Source organism: Bos javanicus, chromosome 13 (assembly GCF_032452875.1).
Source record: "Bos javanicus breed banteng chromosome 13, ARS-OSU_banteng_1.0, whole genome shotgun sequence".
NCBI classification, from domain to species: Eukaryota; Metazoa; Chordata; class Mammalia; order Artiodactyla; family Bovidae; genus Bos; species Bos javanicus.
This window is the reverse complement of record NC_083880.1, coordinates 31,595,983-31,617,581: the sequence shown is the minus strand read 5'-3', so window position 1 is coordinate 31,617,581 and position 21,599 is coordinate 31,595,983. Positions and strand designations below refer to the sequence as shown.

General features: G+C 41.5%; 1 protein-coding gene across 1 annotated transcript in view; it reads left to right on the top strand.

Annotated features, from left to right (window-relative positions):
* The window catches only part of CUBN (cubilin), a 263,943-nt gene that overhangs the window by 5,215 nt on the left and 237,129 nt on the right, over positions 1 to 21,599 (top strand). The window contains exons 2-11 of the mRNA XM_061436135.1: positions 167 to 296; positions 1,221 to 1,316; positions 1,852 to 1,890; positions 4,947 to 5,048; positions 5,678 to 5,781; positions 15,207 to 15,333; positions 16,277 to 16,439; positions 18,231 to 18,362; positions 19,399 to 19,494; positions 21,353 to 21,471. Of these exons, the coding sequence (XP_061292119.1) occupies positions 167 to 296; positions 1,221 to 1,316; positions 1,852 to 1,890; positions 4,947 to 5,048; positions 5,678 to 5,781; positions 15,207 to 15,333; positions 16,277 to 16,439; positions 18,231 to 18,362; positions 19,399 to 19,494; positions 21,353 to 21,471 (1,108 nt within the window). The remainder of the gene's footprint in view (positions 1 to 166; positions 297 to 1,220; positions 1,317 to 1,851; positions 1,891 to 4,946; positions 5,049 to 5,677; positions 5,782 to 15,206; positions 15,334 to 16,276; positions 16,440 to 18,230; positions 18,363 to 19,398; positions 19,495 to 21,352; positions 21,472 to 21,599) is intronic.

The following is a 21,599-nucleotide window of genomic DNA, read 5'->3' as shown; positions in this document are numbered from 1 at the left end:
AATTTGCAAAGAAAGAAATGACAAGTGAGCAGGGAGAATTCAGCTGAGATGACCACAAAGCAAAAGTGTATGCAGTCCATAGCTATTGAGTGAGAAACTTTGTTCTCTAGACTTAAAAAACTGCATGTGATAATTACTGATGCATTCTCTGGCTTGGATTATGTAGGCCTCGAATGACAGCAGAGAGGGGAAACTTGGTGTTTCTTACTGGATCAGCTCAAAACATTGAATTTAGAACTGGATCCCTGGGGAGAATTAAATTAAATGATGAGGATGTCGGCGAGTGTTTCCATCAGGTAATACACTGGAAACATACTGAAGTAGTTTTGTTTATTCATACTGAAAAGGCCTATGTTAATCTGCACTTTCCTGAGCACAGGGAACATGACTGAGGTGAAACAACTCCATGTAGGAAACAATGCCCTGGGGTTAATGATGGGTACGGGACATAGTGCTTGCAGGAGGTGGCTCACTGTGTGGACTTATGTATTCCAGCCCAGAGAGGGTGCAGAGGGTGATACTGAGGCTGTTTCACAAGGGGACCAGGGATGGAGGGGGGCCACAGAAAGATGTAGATGCGATCAGTTTATTTTTGCCACAGAACAGAATTGGCCAGTTATCCTATCCTGCTTACTGAATGTTTTCAGTGCTCATTGTTTGTTACGTCATACAGGTCTATTGACCATCATGTTAGGAGCTAGCATTTAGAGTTCATTATGGACTCTGCGCTGTGCTCAGCACTTTATGTGTATTATCTCATCTAACCCTCATGGCTGCCTATGAGGTGCGCTTTATCACTACCCCATCTGTAAGGGAGATAGAGGAACCCTCCCTACAGCACCTCAGCAATGTATCCAAGGACATATGTTAAATGGCTGAGCCAAGATTTAAAACCCAGTCTCCTTCTAAGTCAGGCCTCTTAAAAAGCATTCTAAACTGTTATTATGGGGAAAAAATGCAAACAGAAAATTCCTTGATACCTTATTACTGAAAGGGTAAATGGAATTATGCCATGGCTATTTTAGTCTGGTGTTTATTATACATGGCATTGTTCTGTTTTTTTTTTTTTATTTTAATAATAATGGCAAGGCCTTAGGGCTTGAAATAGAATACTACCCAAATTTAAACATTTTATTCTTATATACATAATTTTTTCACTAGCATTCTCTTCCTCCTTCTCTTCTCCCTTCGTTTTCTTCTCCTTTTTTAAAAAAAATCAGATCCAGAAAAACAAAGATGATATTACAAACTTAAAAAGAACTACAGTCGGTCTGCCTCAAAATATTTCTAATCAAATCCATCAGCTTGATTCCAAGGTAAGTCTGACATCCACATCCTTGGGACAAATGGGTTCTCCTTAATTCAACTTTGTAAGTAATCATTTTTGCAGAAGATATACCAATTTTGTATCCTCCTTAAAAATGTAGTGTTATAATTATGGACTTTTTGGTTAAATGACCCAGCCCTAATGGAGGAGGTAGAGGTGTGATGGGCAGAGGTTGGAAATCCTGTGACAAGAGCTTGCAGCATAAGTTGGCTCTGCTCACGTTCTGATAGCCACCTCCTTATTGATGAGGTGGATGGGTCACCATCGCTCAGGAAAATTCCCAGGGTCACCATGCACAGACAGTCAATGAATCAACTTATCATTGTGTTGTACTTCTGTTTTTAAAAATATCCATGCAATGGAAGAGAGAAGGAAGGAAGGGAAGCCTGGAGGGGAGGGGAAAGGCAATTAGACAAGGAGCAAACAGATAAAGTGAAGGCACTAGGGAAACAGGTAACAGAGTAACGTGGCACACGACGCGCCTTTGCTCCAGCTAATGGATGTTTTCTCTTCCCAACTGCTAGCTTGCGGATCTTGAGAGAAAACTCCAAAGCTTACAGCAGGTGAGTCCTATAACTACGAGACAGGCAGCATCTTTCACTGAAAATACACTAGAATCGCTGATGGAGCTGGGATTCTTTTTTTTTTTTTTAATTTCATTTATTTATTTTGGCTGCACTGGGTCTTCGTTGCTGCGTGGGCTTTTCTCTAGTTGCGGGGAGCTGGAGGTTCTCTAGTTGTGGTGTGCAGATTTCTCACTTTGATGGCTTCTCTTGTTGCAGAGCTAGGGCTCTAGGGTGTGAGGGCTTCAGAAGTCATGACACATGGGCTTAGCTGCATGTGCCATGGCATGTGGCATGTGGGAATCTTCCTAGACCAGGGATTGAATCTGTGTGTCCTGCTTTGGCAGGCAGATCCTCTACCACTGAGCCACCAGGGAAGTCCAAATAGAGCCAGTATCCTTAAGGTGAATGGATGATCAATATCAAGGGCTTTGCTCTTCGCATAATTTAATTCTTATCACAATCAAAAACAGTTTTTTTATGGGCATGTAGTCCATGGAGTCACTAAGAGTTGGACACGACTGAGCAACTTCACTTTCACTTTTCACTTTCATGCAATGGAGAAGGAAATGGCAACCCCAGTCCGGTGTTCTTGCCTTGAGAATCCCAGGGACGGGGGAGCCTGGTGGGTTACCGCCTATGGGGTCGCACAGAGTCGGACACGACTGAAGTGACTTAGCAGCAGCAGCAGTTGATTTACAATGTTATGTTAGTTTCTGCCATACAGCAAAGTGAATCAGTTGTATGTGTGTATATATACTCTTTTTTAGATTCTTTTCCCATTTAGGCCATTACAGAGTATTGAGTAAAGTTCTCTGTGCTATACAGTAGGTCTTTATTAGCTATCTGTTTTATATATATTAATAACAGTGTGTATATGTCAATCCCAATCTCCCAATTATCCCTACCCGTCTTTCCCTCCTGGTAACCATAAGATTGTTTTCTTCATCTGTGAGTCTATTTCTGATTTGTAAGGTCGTTTAATTCTCATCACACATCATGCTTCCCAGGACACATGAGGAAAGTGAGTCTCAGAGAGATGAAGCTCACTGAGCATGTGAAGTCCTCTGACTCTCAGTTCAGCTGTCCACGTGCTCTTCCTCTTTGCTATCGTTTTTTAAACCATATAATGTCAGGCTTAAGTGTGCTGGAGCTGGTCAGCTAGTGACCACCCAACTTGCTTATTCTGGCATCCACGACTCAGTTTTCAAAGGGCTCACGTTTTCTCTAACATTGAACTTAGAGTCTAGGCTGTATCTCAGAATATTCCAGATCTTCTTAAAAGTATATCTTCTGGTGATTAAATTTGAACAATTTCTTAGAATAAACCATCCATAACTTTACTGCATGCTTGTAATTTTAGACTTCTCATCCCTTTTGTAGGGAGCTGATATTTTTAAGACTTTCAAGGGAGCCATAACCTTCCACACAGAGAAATGCATAGAAAGTCCCCGTGTTTTAAATTTTGAATAAAAGTAAGAGGATTCCAGGTTCAGAGTCCCTGCTCTCATATTCTTGGTCTGTTTTTGATTATTCTTCAAATGTCCTCTACTCTGTTGTTTTAATTTTGGTGGACAAGTTTGCACATTCCTTTTCCTGGCTTTGATAAGAAATTGCCCTTTCTGCCTTTATCTTCTTAGAGAGTAGTTGAATAAATTAAAATGAGCAAGACAAACAGTAGTTCTCAGTCTCCTAGAGTGTTTCTTTATTCCTGCCAAAGGTCATGAACTGGAGGCCATAGTCCAGTTAGCTGGGACTGGCCTCCCTCTGCCCATCCCCCCAGGAAGAGTGTTTAGTAACTCTGGAGTAGAAACACCTCCATGCCTTTGGATGCCTAAAGTCCCATAGTTTCTACTGTCTTTCTCCTGACTGCTCACTGACTATTTACTGCTGGGTCCCCATGGGCTTCTGAGCTTTTAATCCCCACCCAGTGTTGTCTTACATGCCAGAAAAACCTCCAGTGAGTTTGTGGTTAATTTTCTTAACAGTGTCCTTTGATGAACAGGACTAATTGTGGTACTGGCACAGAGAGACAGAAAAATGAAAGAAAACAGAGTCCAGAAGGAGACCCCCAAATGTATGGGCACCTGACTTATCACAAAGGTGGAGAGAGAATGGGCTTTGCTCCACATGGTGCTGAGTCAGCTTGCCATTCTCTGCTCTCAGTTTCATCTGCAAACAGAGGGAACAGACTTGATTTTCTCTCCGAGAAAATCAAATATTTTACCAAATATTTTTCAAAAATGTAAAGAATAATTTGCCCCATTTTAATTTTTAAAACCGAGAATTAGACTAACATTAGGTGAAATTAATGGGATAGCTGTCCTTGCATAATCACTTGTCCTCTCTAAAGATGTTTTCTCTGCCCCAAAGGCATTTCAAAGCTTACAAATTGGGAACTAGTAGCTGATGGAGGGTAGGATTCCCCAGGTTCCAGAGACAAAGGCAGGTCTCTGTGTATGACTCTGGTCTGAAAGCAGTCATGTGAGCACAAGGCTGGAGGGTGTATTTAAGCCTCAGGCCACATTTCCCACAAAGGGTCTTGGAGTGAAAAGAGTTCAGTCGTCTTAACCCAGGGGAGGAGTGTGGGGGCAGCGAAGATGATCATATTTCAAATGCTTATCTGGAGGTATCAAAGAGAAGAACAACAGCAAAGGAACCGGAATTTCCGTTTTATTTTCTTAGTACAATAGGAATTTCCATGTGGCTCCCACACCCACATCTTGACTCTTGCCACCGTCATACGTTTGTCAGGTGAACAGTGTTTTTTCAGAGAACAGAGTGAGAACTCTCACCCCTCACTTTTGCCTCACCCATCCGTGGTTAAATGCACGTTAGTAGTGAAGGAATATGGATAGGGCTTGATAATAGTCAACACTTTTCGGTTTCTCAGAAGACAGTTGACAGGAAGAAGCATTTACATAATGGATTTAAAGTCTGGAGGAAGACCCCTCCCTCCCCCCACCGGCCAGGAGTAAAATGTGTTTTGGTGTACACACCTGCTCTAAAACGTGGAAAGTATGACTGTCTCGCTGACCATCCTGTCTTTGTTTCAGACACTGGACAGGAAAGTTTGCAGCAGCAATCCCTGCCAACATGGCGGAACCTGCCTCAACCTCCCCGATTCCTTTTTTTGTATGTGTCCCTCACAGTGGAAGGTGAGTCACCTAATCCTTGGTTAAAAATGATGATGAGTCAGCATCAGTGGTTTGCTTGGAATCCTCCAGACCTATTTAATTCTCCATCCAAAGTTTCTAGGATTCTGTGGTCTCCTGAGTCAGAATGAATGACACCAGGTATGCCAAGATGCGAATAGCGGCCAGCATGATTCTGTCCCCATTGGATCCTGAGCCATCTTAAGTGGGGATTTGCTGGACTAGATGCTACATGCTGTTCTGGCCAGCATGAATGGAAATTGCTCAGCATAACTAAATGAATCTTAATGTAGCCTGTGCATTTTCCTGCCCTTTTCTATTAATAATGAAAACATTCCTGACATGCGCATCCAGAAGAAATTAAGTGACTATTCCTAGGCAGAGCTCCACAGTAAGATGAAAAGTAGCCCACATAAGGATTCTTCTCCTGTGACTGGTATGATCTATGAAGAGCTCTTTGGCTCTGTTAGGCCACACCTGAGTTGTAGAAGAAGCGTGGCTGGAGATGAGTTTTAATTTTATCATATTTAGCTTTACTGTCTGTTTGTAAATCCTTGAACATGCTGTGTGACTGTTCACCCAGATGTCTTTGCAACCTGTGGCACCTGACTTCGTGCTTTATCTAAACGCAGGGTCCTCTGTGCTCTGTTGATGTTAATGAATGTGAGATTTACTCAGGGACACCCCTGGGCTGCCAGAATGGAGCCACATGTATAAACACAGCAGGGAGTTACAGGTAACTTTTTTCTTTCCTTTCCCTTTTTTTTTTTTTAACCAATAAACATTTATTTTTCATACTCACAGGTCTGCATATAAGCTATGGTGGCTCCACCTCAGTTTGGTTTGGCCTGTGGGTCTCTTTCTTACACCAGGGCTAGAGGTACCCCAAGCTGTTGGAGGAATGTCCTTCTTAAGTCCAAGGTCAAAAGCCCCCAGAGAGTTGAACAGAAATGTGTAAAATCTCCTAGAGCCATGGCTCCAAACTCGATGTCACTTTTGCCTGCTTGTTGTTGTTTAAATTAGGGTGTGTTTTTGAAGGACTAAGACACCCCCTGGTTAAGAGTATCCAAGGTTAAGTGCCTGTATTACCAGCAAAACTAGCTGTTCTCTAGGGAAGTCACGCGGTGTTTATCTAACATACACAAAGCTGTTTCCTCAGGTGGAGAAAACCTCGTGTGACCTCAACTCTCACCCCATGAAGAAACCTGTTCTCTGTTCTCTCTCTCAGGAAGGAGGCCCCCATGGCTAGTGTAGAGTGAGGATGGCCTGGGGCAAGATAAGGCAGAGGGGTTAGTAGGAGTCAAAGCTTGAAGGGATGGCCATGGGAGAGCCTCATGTAGAAGAGGGACAGCCTGCCCCCCTCTCCCCTCCCCCGCCACCCCCACATTCAGTAGCTGAGAGAGCTGATAGATACAGTCAGGACTTCATTCAAGCACTGTGCACAATGTCCACCATAACCAGAGCAGGGTGAACCGCGGTTTTCTTCACGTGGATAATCCTCATTGTCTTTCTTCAATTAGTCATCAGGCCCCTCATCACAATCGTCTCCCTGCTCCCATCCGCCATCTTTTCTGCTGATTGACTGTCACAGGGCTCATCCGCCGCATTCTCCCGCTCAAATCCCGCATCGCCCTCCGCAGGAAAACTTCCCTTCTCTTACAAAGCTGACTTGGACATCACAGTACCTCCACGTTCCCATCAAACTCTAGGAATATTGGTCTGTAAAGTGACACTGACTGATGTACTGTCTTGTTAAGTAATCAAGTCCAAAAACGTATGGCAGATCAATAACAAACTTCGGTTTCTGTAGTTCCTTAAAATCACTTTAAAAAAAATCTCTAGACATTGTCTTTCCACATATTTTGGTGGGTCTCCTATATTCTGTGATTATTAAGAGATAAAGAAATGGGTTCTGTTGTGACAGAATCTCTGTGTTTTCTCTCACTGGAATCAAGAGCAGCTATTCACTCTCTTCCAGTATCCCTGCTGTCCTATTCTTCAGTTCCTTTGTAACAACCCATTCTGTCCTTTCCAGCAAAAAAGAGTGCAGGAATTTTGTTTTTGACCTTGTCGTTTATTAGCACACTGTATTCTTAAAAAGCAACCACAATCTTTCTCTTTTATTGTTGTTCCTTTAATTCTTTTACTATGATCTTAAAAGTTTTTCCTCATTGCAAGTTACAAATTTAACTTATTCCGGCTTTTGGTGGATACGTCTTTCAGTTTCAATATCCTGCACATTGTACATCTCTGATGTCAATGAAGTATTACGTTATTAAAGAACTTTTTGCTCTCCAAACTGTATTTCTCCTTTAAAAGAATCCCCTGATCCCTGTTTTGATAAATACTCAAGCTTGGATCCAGAATGCAAGTCTAATCTTTCAGTACCTGATTTCTATTTATGAGCATTTATTAATGAAAACTGCTGCTTGGAGATAACACTGGCAAATGATTCCTAGCCTGGATCGTTCCCACGTTCCTGACGTCGAGGAATGTCCTGGAGTTAGTTCTCACTCTCTCTCCTTTTATCATCCCTGTCTTCTGGAGTCTTGCAAGCCAGCAAAATAACAAACGTACATCAGGGAGGAAAGATCCATAGATCAAGACAAAATTGTTTTTCCTTCAGGACAAATTTGCCTTTTTACCCCTGAAAAATGGCAATGAAAAGAAAGGTTTAAAAATTTTTTGTTGTTGTTTGTGTTCTTGACATGGTATGTGGCATCTTAGTACCCCAATCAGAGATCAAACCCATCCTCCCTGCAGTGGAAGCTTGGAGTCTTAACCGCTGGACTGCCAGGGAAGTCATGAAAAGAAAATTTTTAACACAATTATTTCCTGCATGTCAGAGGTTAATTTTTCCAGATAGAAATGAGAAGGAAGGAGGGAGGAAAGGAGGCGGGGAGAGAAAGAGAGAGAGAGAGTGCACACGAGCAAGTGAGTGAGCAAGCGAGAAAGAACAATTTTACTTGTTGAGAGTTGCCTAAATGGCAGATTAAACTTGGTAGAGGAGTACTGAATTATTCTCTCTTGCACCATCCTATCAGAGAAAACCAAGGACTGATTGTGCTGACTCTGGAAATGATTTGGGTTTCTAGTTTCTGCCCGCCACAGGTTCCCTGGAGGACATTAGAGAGCACAGTCTTTAATCTGGTTTCTTCTTGCTGTGGGGATAGTGTGTGAAGCCTCAAGAATTCCAGCTGATTATCTCTGACCTGAATACTCTCATTCAGGCATATGGTGAAGACTTTTTGAAGGAATAAAAGAAAATAGAAATGTGTATATAAGCGTAAGATTAAAAGGTTGTTTTGTGGAATCTATGTGGAATGATACAGAGCCCTTTGATACTTTCTCGAGTTCTGTTCTTTATGGGAGGTTAAGTCTTTGTTAATCAGTAGCTTCCTTGAGATTAGAAACTCCTTCAGGAAACTTCTGGGAACAGTTGCTGAAGACATACTTGAGCCCTTGTTGAATAATCTGCAGTGGGCAGTTTGCTCTGGATTTTGCAGCCTCCTTCAGTCCCTAACTCTTGTGGGAGACAAAGGAGTCTTTATTTAAAGGGATTAATAACTTTTTTTGGTAAAGACCTTCGAAAGATAAGTGAAGTGAAGTGAAGTGAAGTTGCTCAGTCATGTCCAACTCTTTGCGACCCAGTGGACTGTAGCCCACCAGGCTCCTCCATCCATGGGATTCTCCAGGCAAGAATACTGGAGTGGGTTGCCATTTCCTTCTCCAGGGGATCTTCCCAACCCAGGGATCAAACCCAGGTCTCCTGCATTGCAGGCAGACACTTAACCTCTGAGCCACCAGGAGAGTTCGAAAGATAAAGCACTATGCAAATACTAGTTCACTGAAAGCCCCATTTCACAGAAAAATTTCTGATAAAAATTCTCATATTTTTTTAAACTTTTGATTTTATTTTGGAGTATAGCTAATTAACAATGTTGTGATAGTTTCAGGTGGACAGCAAAGGGACTCAGACATTTACATGTACTCAGCCATGTACATGTATCCATTCTCCCCCTAAACTAAAAATTGATTTTTGGAATCATGAGAATACAGCAAGGACAACCACTGTCTGTTTCCCCCAACTCCTGGGGCTCCCAATCTTTTTCCAAGTGCTCAGGCAGCTAACCAATAATATTTTGCCACAGCTCAATATGTTTTTACCTCTTTATTCTGAAGAATTGATTCTTACTGTTTCCTGCTGACTGTGGGTTTAAAACAGCCCATGGGATCCACATTTGCCTGCATAGATGGTGCCTGTTATATACTTCCAGCTCAGATCTAGAAGGCTTTATAGAAAAAAAGAAGTTAAATTTGTTGTTTGTTTTTTCTCCAGGAACACAATGGTGATTATCATATTTTATTTTACTTATTTTCATTTTTATCACTAGTGGGTTTTAAAATAGGCAGAGCTTAAACAATGAGAATCATCTGGTTTTAGCTCAGATGGAATGGAGTTAGATATTAAACATATGACCTCTTTTAGTTAGTCAATTATATTAATATTGAACCATAGACTGTAACACAAGTTAAACTATGACCATGGAAGTATGTGTGACCTCGTCTCAATGGCCAAATGTACTTGCAGTGTTTTTCAAGACAGAACCACCCCCCCCCTTTTTTTTTTCTACTGGAACCAAATCAGCAATAGAAAGTCATTACAAAAGTTACTTCTTCAGTTCAGTTCAGTTCAATCGCTCAGTCGTGTCCGACTCTTTGTGACCCCATGAATCGCAGCACTCCAGGCCTCCCTGTCTATCACCAACTCCCAGAGTTCACTCAAACTCACATCCATCAAGTCGGTGATGCCATCCAGCCATCTCATCCTCTGGCGTCCCTTTCTCCTCCTGCCCCCAATCCTTCCCAGCATCAGAGTCTTTTCCAATGAATCAACTCTTCGCATGAGGTGGCCAAAGTACTGGAGTTTCAGCTTTAGCATCATTCCTTCCAAAGAAATCCCAGGGCTGATCTCCTTCAGAATGGACTGGTTGGATCTCCTTGCAGTCCAAGGGACTCTCAAGAGTCTTCTCCAACACCACAGTTCAAAAGCATCAATTCTTCGGCGCTCAGCCTTCTTCACAGTCCAACTCTCACATCCATACATGACCACAGGAAAAACCATAGCCTTGACTAGACGAACCTTTGTTGGCAAAGTAATGTCTCTGCTTTTGAATATGCTATCTAGGTTGGTCATAACTTTCCTTCCAAGGAGTAAGCGTCTTTTAATTTCATGGCTGCAGTCACCATATGCAGTGATTTTGGAGCCCCAAAAAATAAAGTCTGACACTGTTTCCACTGTTTCCCCATCTATTTCCCATGAACTGATGGGACCGGATGCCATGATCTTCGTTTTCTGAATGTTGAGCTTTAAGCCAACTTTTTCACTCTCCACTTTCACTTTCATCAAGAGGCTTTTTAGTTCCTCTTCACTTTCTGCCATAAGGGTGGTGTCATCTGCATGTCTGAGGTTATTGATATTTCTCCCGGCAATCTTGATTCCAGCTTGTGTTTCTTCCAGTCCGGCGTTTCTCATGATGTACTCTACATATAAGTTAAATAAGCAGGGTGACAATATACAGCCTTGACGTACTCCTTTTCCTATTTGGAACCAGTCTGTTGTTTCATGTCCAGTTCTAACTGTTGCTTCCTGACCTGCATACAAATTTCTCAAGAGGCAGATCAGGTAGTCTGGTATTCCCATCTCTTTCAGAATTTTCCACAGTTTATTATGATCCACACAGTCGAAGGCTTTGGCATAGTCAATAAAGCAGAAATAGATGTTTTTCTGGAACTCTCTTGCTTTTTCCATGATTCAGCGGATGTTGGCAATTTGATCTCTGGTTCCTCTGCCTTTTCTAAAACCAGCTTGAACATCAGGAAGTTCACAGTTCACATATTGCTGAAGCCTGGCTTGGAGAATTTTGAGCATTACTCCACTAGCGTGTGAGATGAGTGCATTTGTGCGGTAGTTTGAGCATTCTTTGGCATTGCCTTTCTTTGGGATTGGAATGAAAACTGACCTTTTCCAGTCCTGTGGCCACTGCTGAGTTTTCCAAATTTGCTGGCATATTGAGTGCAGCACTTTCACAGCATCATCTTTCAGGATTTGGAATAGCTCAACTGGAATTCTATCACCTCCACTAGCTTTGTTCGTAGTGATGCTTTCTAAGGCCCACTTGACTTCACAAGAGGGCATAAAATTCACTACTCTTTTTCTTTAAGGGCATATCTAGACACCTTGAGAATTTATTAATACATTTTGCATGTAAACACTGTTGTGTTAAAGGATATATAAAAAGGGAAAGTATTCAACTAACTCTCCCTTTCAGAAGGTGGGAATGTGATGTGGAAAAACAGTAGTACAGGAGTAACACTATCTTAGGTGTAAATTTATCTTCTGCCAATTGCTAATCCTGTGCCTTGGGCAATTTGAACCATGCCAATAAAATGGGATTTAAAATGCTTGTCTTTAAGTATCATAGTGAGGAAATTGCTAGTGTACCTGGCTTTCTTCTTCCTTTCAGCTTTCTACTTCTCACCTTGCTGTTGTTGAGTCACTAAATTGTGTCTGACTCAATAAGTTGTCTCTGACTCTTTGCAACCCCATGGACTACAGCACACCAGGCTTTCCTGTCCTTAACTATCTCCTGAAGTTTGCTCATATTCATGTCCACTGAGTCAGAGATGCTATCTAACCATCTCATCTTCTGTTACTTCATCACCCTTTCTCCTCTTGCCTCGATCTTTCCCAGCATCAGGGTATTTTCCAATGAGTTGGCTCTTCACCAAAGTATTGGAGCTTCTCACCTTATCTAAACTTAAATGAGAGAAGTATACTGTAGCTGTTTAGGGAAACCTGTAGGATTAAAATTTACTCCTCTCCGAATAACAATAGCAAGGGAGAAGGAAAAGAGAGATAAAGAGGGAGGATTTAACTGCAGGTCCTTGAACCAAAATCTCTGCTCAAATCTCTAGTCCTTTTCCAATAATAAAGCATTTAGTGATAAGATAAACACAATTTCCTGAGCACTTCCTGCAGGAAAATGCCTTTAGACCCCAAGGTGAAAATAGAGCTCATAGCTTGACACTATTAATTTACAAGAAATGGAGGCAGAGGGAGTTATTATTACATTGTCTCAGGTGAAGAGTTAACAAGTAGCATCAAGATTTAAACCAAGGCTATCCTGTCCTGTGGGGTCTTGAATACTCAGACTTCTCATGCATCAGAGACTCAGAAAGCTAGCAGGAGTTGGTTTAAAGATTAAAAAAATTTATTTTTGGTGAGTGCAGATGCTGGTAAGATAAACTTTTAGCAAGGAAGCCACCAGGTTCAAATCCTCACATATGTGAAGAAATGGTCTAAGTCCTATCACCTCCAAGAGTCTAATTAAATTCTCAGAATGCTCTGCATAAGGATGGGAGAGTGAATGAGAAAAGGGAAGAGAATATGGGAGGGGAAGTATGGAAAATGAGAAGAAGATAAATAGCTATGGGGAAGGAATGAGTAATTGAATTCCTTTATAAGTTTAATCATGTATTGCTATTAATCTCTGACCTTGTCTTAATGAGAAAGGCAACCTTGGAATGTTCAGAAATGTAATTTATTAATGGAACAGCTTTTACTCAATTATGTATTGATGTTGTGAGTTGCAGGGCTTCCCAGGTGGTGCTAATGATAAAGAACCCGCCTGCCAATGCAGGAGGCATAAAAGACACGGGCTTGATCCCTGGGTTGGGAAGATCTCCTGGAGGAGAGCATGGCAACCCACTCCAGTACTTTTGCCTCAAGAATCCCGTGCACAGAGGAGCCTTGGCAGGCTACAGTCCATAGGGTCACAAAGAGTGGGACATAACTGAAGCAACTTATCATGCACACATGTTGTGAATTGCATGGGATATACTTACAACAAAAAAGTATTTATCTGAAATCCAAATTTTAAGCTAGGCATCCTATATCTTTATTTGCTGGGTCTGGCAACCCTACTTGGTTAGCCTGAATGGTATTCACCACACTCTTAACCCTCCATTTCCAGCCACATTCACTGATCTCTTTCTTCCTTAAAACCTACTCAGAGATGCCACCCAATGGTTGTTTCTGGGGCCTCCATGGCTACACCAAGTTCTGTGCCCAGAGTGAGGCCCCTGGTGCTTCTCCAACAGCCAAACTCTCCTTTGCCTTGCTGCCAGTCACATGTTTGTTTTTACCCATGGACATCAGCTGAGCTTTTTGTGCCTCAACGTGTATTTTTAAAAAAATAATTAATCAGTGGCTGTGCTGGGTCTTCCTTGCTGTGCTTTCTCTAGTTGCACCGAATGGGGACTACTCTCTAGTTGCAGCGCGAGGTCTTCTCATTACGGTGGCTTCTCTTGTTGCAGAACACAGGCTCTAGGCACTCGGGCTTCAGTAGTTGTGGTGCACAGGCTTAGTTGCTCCAAGGCATGTGGGATCTTCCCAGACCATGGATCCAACCCCGTGTCCCCTGCATTGGCAGGCAGATTCTTAACAACTGGGGGGAAATCCTCAACACATATCACTAAAAGAGCTTCTTTACCTGGTAGAGTGACCCCTTTTCCAGAACACTCAGAAACTAGTTCACAGTCCATGGTCACACAGGTCCTCGTTCCTTGACTCTGACCCTTGGCCCCAGTGGCCAACATAGTTCAAGTCAGGCAAACAGTACCAACCAGACCTGACTCTCACCCCATCAGCTGTGCTCAGATGTGTAAATAAGCTCTGTGACTTCTCTGCCTCTTCCCTTTTCCCCAGCTGCTGTCTCACACCATCCATATTCCTTTTGAATCTGCAGGGTAGATATAAAACTAACTTAGCAACTTTAAGATTGCGATGGTTTAAAACAACTTTTGTTCAGTCACTAAGTCATGCATGACTCTTTGTGACGCCATGAACTGCAACATGCCAGGGTTCCCTGTCTTTCACTATCTCTTGGAGTTTGCTCAAACTCATGTCCATTGAGTCAGTGATGCCATCCAACCATCTCATTCTCTATCACCCCTCTTCTCCTCCTGCTGTCAATCTTTCCTAGCATCAAGGTCTTTTCCAAAAGAGTCAGCTCTTTGCCTCAGGTGGTAAAAGTATTGGAGCTTCATCTTCAGCATCAGTCCTTCCAATGGATATTCAGGGTTGATCTCCTTTAGGATTGACTGTCCCTTACTGTCCAAGGGACTCACGAGAGTCTTCTCCAGCACCACAGTTCAAAAGCATCAATTTTTCAGTGCTCAGCTTTCTTTTTGGTCCAACTCTCACATCTATACATGATTACTGAAAAGACCATAGCTTTGACTATATGGACATTTGTTGGCAAATTGATGTCTCTACTTTTTAACATGCTGTCTAGGTTTGTCATAGCTTTTCTTCCAAGGAGCAAGCCTTGCTTGTTTGATTATTACTGAATTGAAATCTTAGGACAAAACAGCTAGGCTAGCTTGAAAGTGAAAGTGAAGTCACTCAGTCATGTCTGACTCTTTGTGACCCCATGGATGGTAACCTACCAGGCTCCGCAGTCCGTGGGATTTTCGAGATAAGAATACTGGAGTGAGCTGCCATTTCCTTCTCCAGGGGATCTATCTTAGGTGTTATGTAATAAATACATCTTGTGAGTGGCTATGTAAGAACTGTTACTATGTTAACTTATCTCTTATGGAGAGAAGAAATGTGGCCTTTGCAATATGATTATCATCATCAAAGATTCTGAGATGTCGATATACCACTGCCCATGGGGTTATACAAACCTAGAGTATATTCGAGAATTTACCCATTTGGTCAAGGTCACCTGTGCTCACTGGAGGAGCCAGCTGGGTGGCCGATGAATGGACACAATGATCCCTACCATCCTGAATGAACTCTATCCCCCTTAGTTCATAGCTGTCTGACCTGTGACAGTGCTGTTTGACCTGATAGCAGAAGAATTTATAGAGGTAGTTGTGCCCTCTCATCTCGTATTTGAGATGACAGCACATTTACTCAATCTGCCACTTCAAGAGGAGCAGAGTGACTTTCTTCTAAGACTCCAGCCAGTAAATCTGGTTTTCTGGTTTATGATTCTATGTGCATATCACTGACCTGCAATCAGAATTATTGTTAATTTTTTAACTGATGCTAAGAAACAGGTCCTGAGTTGTGCTTTGTGTGACCAACAGTTGTCTCTGCTCACCTGAGACCCACGGCCCCCAGTGTGCATCCAAATATGATGACTGTGAGGGGGGTTCCAAGGCGCGCTGCGTGCACGGCATCTGCGAGGATCTGGTCCGAGTGAAGGCTGGAGAGGTGGGTCCCTTGCAGAGTGGGCCCCCTCGGGGATGGCGGGGGGAGGCTGGTTATTAGTTCCTCATTCTCTGTAGCTGTGTGTATACACACAGGACCCTGTGGGGCTGCAGAGGGGAGTCACGTCCTGCCCTTCAGCTGGGCTCAGATGAGGAAGGTGATGAGGGTTGTCCATAAGAAAGCAGAAAACGACTCCAGAGGCTGATTTCATTAAATTACTCATGTTTTTATTATTTGCCTATGACTCTCGCTGTGAGACATGATCTTCTCTTGGCCTTGTGAATTTTAACAATGACAAGATATGGAAACACAAAAGTCTTGCCCTTGTTTGTGACATTCACTTTTAAGGAGCCTGCATTTGTCCTGGCCCCAGAGCCCCTTTGAGCCCACTTCTCTAAGTATCCCTTGTGCTGACCTTAATTCCTGGCCCAGAGGTCCTCCAGCCCTGGCCCAGTTGGCCCTCCTTGAGACCTTCAGGTATTTATTTTTACTTGTTGTTGTTGTTGTTTTTTCCCTGCCTATGTGATGGAAAATGGTTCCCTTCCAGCCATGGTGGGAGGGTAGTGTGTGTGTGACCTTCAAAAAGGAAAAAACAGAATTGATTTTCCAAGGTCTGTGACTACATGGATGTTTTTCCCTCTAAAAGCAGGCTGAGCTGATTGACTTTAATTATATTGACTTACAGCTCTTGATTGTTGTTGCTTTTTTCCAGGCATCTTTGGGGGCAAATTATAGGTTTCCCTTACTCTGAAATAAAGCCGTTTCTCTTTTTGCATGGTCTGGTCTAAATGCTTACTCATGTGGGAAGAAAAGAGAAGCCACTCGGTTGGTCTCATGGAAATGCACATTAGAAGAGGAATCAGTTGCAGGCTCAGTGAGATTTTTCAAAGGCTTTTCTTGCTCATCCTCCTTACTGCCTGCTTTCACACCTTTGTCGCTCCTACAGCCTGAGTACAGCTGCATCTGTGATGCTGGGTGGAAGGCCCCGTCGAACAGCACGGCCTGTACGCTGGATGTAGATGAGTGCAACCTCTGGCCTGCACCTTGCTCAGAACTTGTGCGGTGTTTCAACACCCCGGGATCCTTCTACTGTGGGGCCTGCCCCACAGGTATGTGGGTGTGTCCCCTCCTGGGCTCAGGTGCCAGGCTCCCCATGCCAGTCAAGCAAGATGGCAGGACCAATTTCCTTTCACTGTCGAGGAATAAGAAAGCTGTTTTCAGGATGCCTTCCAATCCAGTTTCATGTCCTATTTCACTATATCCCACTTCAGACCATCTAACTGCTATAGCAGTTTAATGAAAGAAATGGGTGGTTTGTCCCAAAGAGTGGTAAAGTTAAATGGCACAGCCAGGATTAGCTGTAGAGTTTGGGAGGTCAGTCATTTTATTGCTGTGGCCATGATCTTGATTAAATTTGAGATCAAAAGACATGTGCTCTGGTCCCACCTTTCATACAAGCCAGCTGTTTGTAAACTTGGGCAAATTGTTTCATCTCTGAGTGTGTTCACTAGTGAGGGTAAGGAAGCTAGAGAAGGCGAGGTTCAGAAAAAGAACGAGACTGGCACTTTACAGGAACAGATCACCTTTAATGAGGCGAGAAGGGGCAGCAGTCAGATTAGTGAGCTGCTGCCCTAACCCAAGAAAACAGTAAGTATATATAGGCATATATGTGGAAATCTACTGTCTTAAGGGGGCCTGTTCTTCTCCAAGGTTGTTTAGAGTGTTTCTCTTAAATGGCTGGGGCAAGGAATTCTGGAGATTGGCCAGAGGCTGGGACCGGTTGGGAGCTGGGCGTAATCAACCTTAATGTCCATTTTTTTTTCTTTAGGTGAGAGAGTTCTTTGTTTTGCATAGAATGGTGGGGAGGACCCGGAGGGGAGTTTTAACTCCAGGCTATTTTGAGCCCAGTAACTTTCCTTCAACTAGAGTCTAGTCGGAGAAGGCAATGGCACCCCACTCCAGTACTCTTGCCTGGAAAATCCCATGGACGGAGGAGCCTGGTAGGCTGCAGTCCATGAGGTCGCTAAGAGTCGGACACAACTGAGCGACTTCACTTTGACTTTTCACTTCATGCATTGGAGAAGGAAATGGCAACCCACTCTAGTATTCTTGCCTGGAGAATCCCAGGGACAGGGGAGCCTGGTGGGCTGCCATCTATGGGGTCACACAGAGTCGGACACGACTGAAGCGACTTAGCAGCAGCAGCAGCAGAGTCTAGTGGTCCTCACCTGGGTGTTATCATCGGAAAACCCTGTGTCTCTCTCCTCTTCTACCTTTTCCTTCATTTATACAGACACACAGACCAATATGCAGGTTTTAAGAAAAATTGTTTCCCCAAACTGTGATCATAGCTCTGCATAACATTTCTAAAATTCGATATTTCCATTAAAATATATATGGGAAAATCCTTCAGTGTGTGCACATATTACTAAAAATAGCTTTTAGCATCCATTGGTATAGATGAGTCATAGTATATTCAGTATGTGTGACTGTGGACCATTAAGAGTTTTTTTTTTCCCCATTAAACAATGCTGTGGTAGACTTACCTGCATCTTTATGAATGATAAACTGACAGATAAAACCTGATGACAATTTTATCATTGTAGAGTGAGTTTTCAGAAGTGGAATTGTTAGTCAAAAGTTATGTATTTTAAAATCTTTAATGAACACGGCTAGATCTGTTTTCAAATAGGTTTAATTAATCTAACTTCTGACTCTTAATAGCATATAAGACTACCCGATGTGCCCACCTATTTGCCGGAATTTGATTATAAGTATTTAAATCAGCTTTTGCCAATCTGAAAGGGAGAACATATACCATTTTAACCTATGTTTCTTTACATAGTTAAGCAGGTTTTTATATGTTTTCAACTAACTTTTCAAACCTTCTGTTTTTCTAGGCTGGCAAGGAAATGGATACATTTGCGAAGATATCAATGAATGCGAGATAAACAATGGCGGCTGTTCTGTGGCTCCTCTTGTGGAGTGTATAAATACGCATGGATCTTACCACTGTCATTCATGTCCACCAGGTGCTACACCAAATTTCCTGATACCGTTACAGACACAACATGCATTTAAAACAGGATCTTGTGTTCCTTTGTAAATATGACTTATGTCTAAGGAAGCGAGCTGAGTAGTGCGAAAAGTTTGACTTCTGGATCCAGGATATATTAGAATGTGTTATAGGAAAGAAAGAAAAGTTACTTTGTATATCAATGGAAAATAATACGCCTTTACCAACTGTGGGATGGCCTCTTGAAATAATGAAGAACTTGACAGGTTTTGTCTGTGGATCACAGATGTATTGTTCCCACAGTTTATTAATATAATGGATTCTTGAGATGTTTTCCATATAAAGTTTACTAAATACCAGACCTAATGATAGGCATATCATACACATGCATTTCCTTTCTCTTCCAGAAAGAAGTCATGACTTCTATTTTCTAATCTAAATTGAGTTACTATCTAAGAAGTTCAGGGAGTTCTAAGAGGCAAACTGAAACCCTGTATGTTTTATTAACATGAAACAGCAGTACTTTGGACTTTTCAAATAATTCAGCTCAAAGCTTTGAAGTCACTGTGATTGAAAAACTGGGACGACCCAGAGGGAGGGTAGGGGAGGGAGGAGGGAGGAGGGTTCAGGATGGGGAACGTGGGTATACCTGTGGCGGATTCATTTCGATATTTGGCAAAACTAATACAATATTGTAAAGTTTAAAAATAAAATAAAATTTAAAAAAAAAAAAAGAAAGAAAAAAAAAAAGAAAAATGTCACTTCCTTAGAGTCAGCACTTTCTAAGTCTCTCCATAGTTTTCATATCTTTTAATTTTTATTTTTGTCATTAGAAACAACCCTGAACATTGTTTCCAAAATTAGGTGCCTAATTCTTGTCCATTTTCTTAACTGTGTAATTTTATTTATGACATATTTTATTTACATTTTCTGTTTTGATGATGGAAGATCTCTGGTTGGTCTGGGTCTTGATATTTGATTCTCAGATAGGGATTCTTCTTCTTGCATGTTGCTGACATTGTTTTTCACTTGCCTGCTCTTGCTGTGCTCAGGGTATCAGGGCGATGGGAGAGTCTGCACGCTCATAGACCGCTGCTCGGTCAATAATGGAGGCTGCCACCCACAGGCGTCATGCTCCTTGGCTCTAGGTAATGACTCATCTCTCCCTCTGGTTTGGGGTATTTTAGGATAACCTTCTAAAGCAAATCAACCTTTTAAAATCAAAATCCTCTATTTCCAAAATTCTTACTTTGGTCTTCAAACCAAATATCAATCCATGTTATAAAACTGTACAATTGGATTTTTTATGATCTGCTCTAGTTTTTGCAAATTTTCCCCAAGATAATTAAGCCAGCAGATAGATGCATGACTGTATTCTAGCAGCAAGGAGAAGAGGAGAAAGGAAGAACATGTCAGTTGTCTCTAAGGACTCTCCTTTCTGGGCCTTTGGCCTGACTGAGTGAGGTGGCTAAGTGTGGCTGCAAGGAAGGTTGGGAAATATAGTCTTTATTCCAGGTGCCCACACCCTCAGTTAAAGAGTTCCTAAAAAGTAAATAAATAAATAAAGAGTTCCCTACTAAGAAAGGAAAAAAATGGATCCAGGGCAAAAACCTTCAGGGTCTGCAGTGTTGCATAAAAGCTTCACCTACTAAAACTTTAAAAATACATGCATATTACTAAACTTTTTTTTCAAGAATAAATAATTTATTTGCTTATTAGCAGTCTGTACAAATATACATTTACCCCACCCTTGACAATAACGGGTACTACAGTGAGTTTTCATTTTCATCAATTTTATAGGCAAAAATTGCCTTCTCATTATTTTAATTTTGACTAAGTCAAAAAACTTTGATTAGTACTAATTAAATAATGAAAAATTTCATATATTTCCTCGCCATTTAATTTTTTTAAGGTCCTTTGTTCATCTGCTATCTTACTGATCTGTGAAATTTCATTTTGTACTATGAGGATATTATCTCATTGTTTTATATTTTATATATATTTTTCTTGGCATGTGGTTTTTATTTTAATTTTATGGTAGTGTTTTCTATTTAGAAGTTTAAAATTTTTATGTGGTCAATAAGGTAAATCTTTCATTTTAGCATTTCTCCTCTTAGAATTTGGCCTTCCCTACCAAAGTCTTTGAAAGTCAAGTATTGACACATGGTTGTTTTTATTTTCATTTATTTTTAATATTAAAATATTTGATCTTTTCAGGATTTATTTTTATCTATAGCATCAAGTAAAAATCTAGTTTGATGTTTTTATCCAAATAGGTGTCTCCAACTCCATTTATTGAATTATATATCATATCTCATGCTATTTCAAAACACTGCCTTTATTTTACTAACTTGTCATATATATGCACATGTCACATATATCTCACATATATATGAGAGAATATAAATGCGTATGTATGCACATATTAAATATATATGTATGACTATTTAAGTGTTTGTTAAATGATTAACAGCCTACTGAAGTGGTTAGGAGTTGAATTCTGGAAGATTGCACTTTATTTTTCCCTTGGCTCTACCATGTTCCAGCTATGGGTCTGTGATCAAGGCACTTAATCTCTCTGTGCTTTGTCTTCATCCATAAACAGAGGTTTTATAATAGTATGTATTTCTAGGGCTCAGTATGTGTACAGATACCATCATTGCAGGAATGCTCTTTCCTGCTGCCAACCCCTCCTTAATAGGAAACTCCCTTTCCCCTTGCTGGGCCTCACATTTTTTTTTTACAACTCGGGACTATGACATACGGACTGACAGCACCACTGTCAATTTGTAAATGAAGTATTGATAGTGTGTGCTGTCTTTCTTAGTCTTAAGATTAAAAACTAGGGGAGAAAAAGATTGTAAATCTTTTCACCTCACACTTTGTGTGCCCCAGGGTATGCGCAGACGTTGAGGATTCCTAATTTAGACCACAGAGCCTGAGTTTCCTTCCTGGGCCTGAGTGAAGGAGACCTGCACTTACATTTCCATTTCTATTTCCAAACAGGTTCCTTACCTCTTTGCACTTGTCTTCCGGGATATACTGGAAATGGTTATGGGCCAAATGGATGTGTGCAACTCAGTAATATTTGCCTGAGTCGGCCCTGTGTAAATGGACAATGCATTGTGAGTCCTTTGTTCTTCCTAAGGGAACTGAGTGCTGGAGAATAAATTTAGATCCCTTCTGTGCAATATGTTTTCTATGATTTATGAGTTTTAAGGTAATGATTCAAGCTTAAGATAAAGAATTGTCA